This window comes from Austrofundulus limnaeus, unplaced genomic scaffold (assembly GCF_001266775.1).
Source record: "Austrofundulus limnaeus strain Quisiro unplaced genomic scaffold, Austrofundulus_limnaeus-1.0 Scaffold638, whole genome shotgun sequence".
Taxonomy (NCBI): Eukaryota; Metazoa; Chordata; class Actinopteri; order Cyprinodontiformes; family Rivulidae; genus Austrofundulus; species Austrofundulus limnaeus.
This window is the reverse complement of record NW_013953040.1, coordinates 296071-297811: the sequence shown is the minus strand read 5'-3', so window position 1 is coordinate 297811 and position 1741 is coordinate 296071. Positions and strand designations below refer to the sequence as shown.

At 41.6% G+C, this 1741-nt stretch overlaps 1 protein-coding gene across 4 annotated transcripts in view; it reads left to right on the top strand.

The window, feature by feature from the left end:
- Nucleotides 1–1741, top strand: part of adamts3 (ADAM metallopeptidase with thrombospondin type 1 motif, 3) — a 92507-nt gene that overhangs the window by 2221 nt on the left and 88545 nt on the right. For all 4 annotated transcript variants that reach the window (XM_014027345.1, XM_014027344.1, XM_014027343.1 and 1 more), the window contains exon 3: nucleotides 739–1160. In XM_014027345.1, coding sequence (XP_013882799.1) covers nucleotides 739–1160 — 422 coding nt within the window. The remainder of the gene's footprint in view (nucleotides 1–738; nucleotides 1161–1741) is intronic.

Below are 1741 nucleotides of genomic sequence, written 5' to 3'. Positions count from 1 at the left end.
TTTCAGGACCCCACCTTGATGTTTCAGGACCCCACTTTGGGTCCTGACCCCAGCTTTGAGAACCACTGGTCCAACTCCACTAAAACATGTGGCTCAGTTTGTGAAGCAGATTCAGTTGATTTCTATAACACCAGGTCACAACAAACACGTGTCAGGTCTCTGTACACAAACACACAAACAAACACACAAACAAACAAACACACAAACAAACACACAAACAAACAAACAAACAAACACACAAACAAACACACAAACACACAAACAAACACACAAACAAACACACAAACAAACACACAAACACACAAACAAACACACAAACAAACACACAAACACACTAACACACAAACAGTCTAAAGAAGCAGCAGATTGTGTTGAACTGTCTCCATCCTGAGCAGCACACTGGAGAGGAAAACTCTAACAGGTGGAAACCTCCAGCAGAACCAGAACCAGAACCAGGCTCAGGACCGGCTCTGTTTGGGGGACAGGAAAGAGACACAGGAGGAAGGTCCAGGTGGATTCTCCTCAGGAGGACAAAGGAAACATGTTATTGATAGAAGTGATCAGAACAGACCTGTGGAGGACAGAGACTAAACACAGATTCAGGTTTTATTGTAAAATTTGATTGAATGTAATAAACTTCTTTCTGACAAAGTGTTGGGTTTGTCTCCTTCTGGACCTGTGGTAAAAAGTGTTCAGTGTTCAGCTCAYTGCTCCAACGTTTGTCTTCCTGTCCCACAGATCATCTGCGGACCCGTCTAAAGGAGTACGGTCTGGTTACACCCTTCAGCACTGACGCCCAAGGACACTTCCTGTCCCACCGGCTGTCAGCCACTCACAAGCAGCGGGTCAGGAGGGAGGTGTTTCCTTCCACTGAACTGGATCAGAACATTTTTTTTAACATCTCCGTCTTTGGGAAGGAGTTTCACCTTCGTCTGCGTCCCAACACCAGGCTAGTGGCGCCTGGGGCAGTGGTGGAGTGGCATGATGAGGTCAGAGGGTCTGGAAACTTCAGTGGGAATAGTTCGAGTCCAGGAACCAACTGGACCAATGGGAGGGAGGAGATCCTGCACCGACAGCTTCTGAAGACGGACTGCACCTTTYTCGGGGACATTACAGATGTTCCTGAGGCCTCAGTTGCCATCAATAACTGTGATGGACTGGTAAGTCTTCCTAAGACCCCCATCCTGCTAACGTCAATGTTCCTGACCTTCTGAACTGAGCTTAGATGTTTAGAACTCTTGGGTTTACTCAGTCTTTATGTACGCTTTTTATAAAACATTTTACTCAAGACCAGGTTTTAATAAGTCACTGCTCAACTATTTATTATTGAAATGTCAAATATAGTTTATTCATTTCATTAAAAAACAAACAAAGCAAAACACATTTCATAAAACAAAACAATGCAAATCAAATAAAATGAAAGGCAGCAGAAGAAAAAACTCTTATATCTGCTCCTATTTACAAAAAGATTATATTAATTTCAAACAATAATAAACCAAATAAAACAAAAATAAAGTTTCAACTCCTCAAACACTAACTCATTCAAATACAAATTAAACAATTTCATATTTCTTCAACAATTTTGCTTTGGTCATTTTTTTGAAGAAATTAATGGATCCCATGCTTTCAGAATCATTTTCCAGATTATTCCATAGTCTTATACCTGTCATTTCTCCTTCCAACAACAAAAAAATACATCTGTTTCCTTAGTACTCCTGCCTGGCTCCTGGGTATGAGGGTC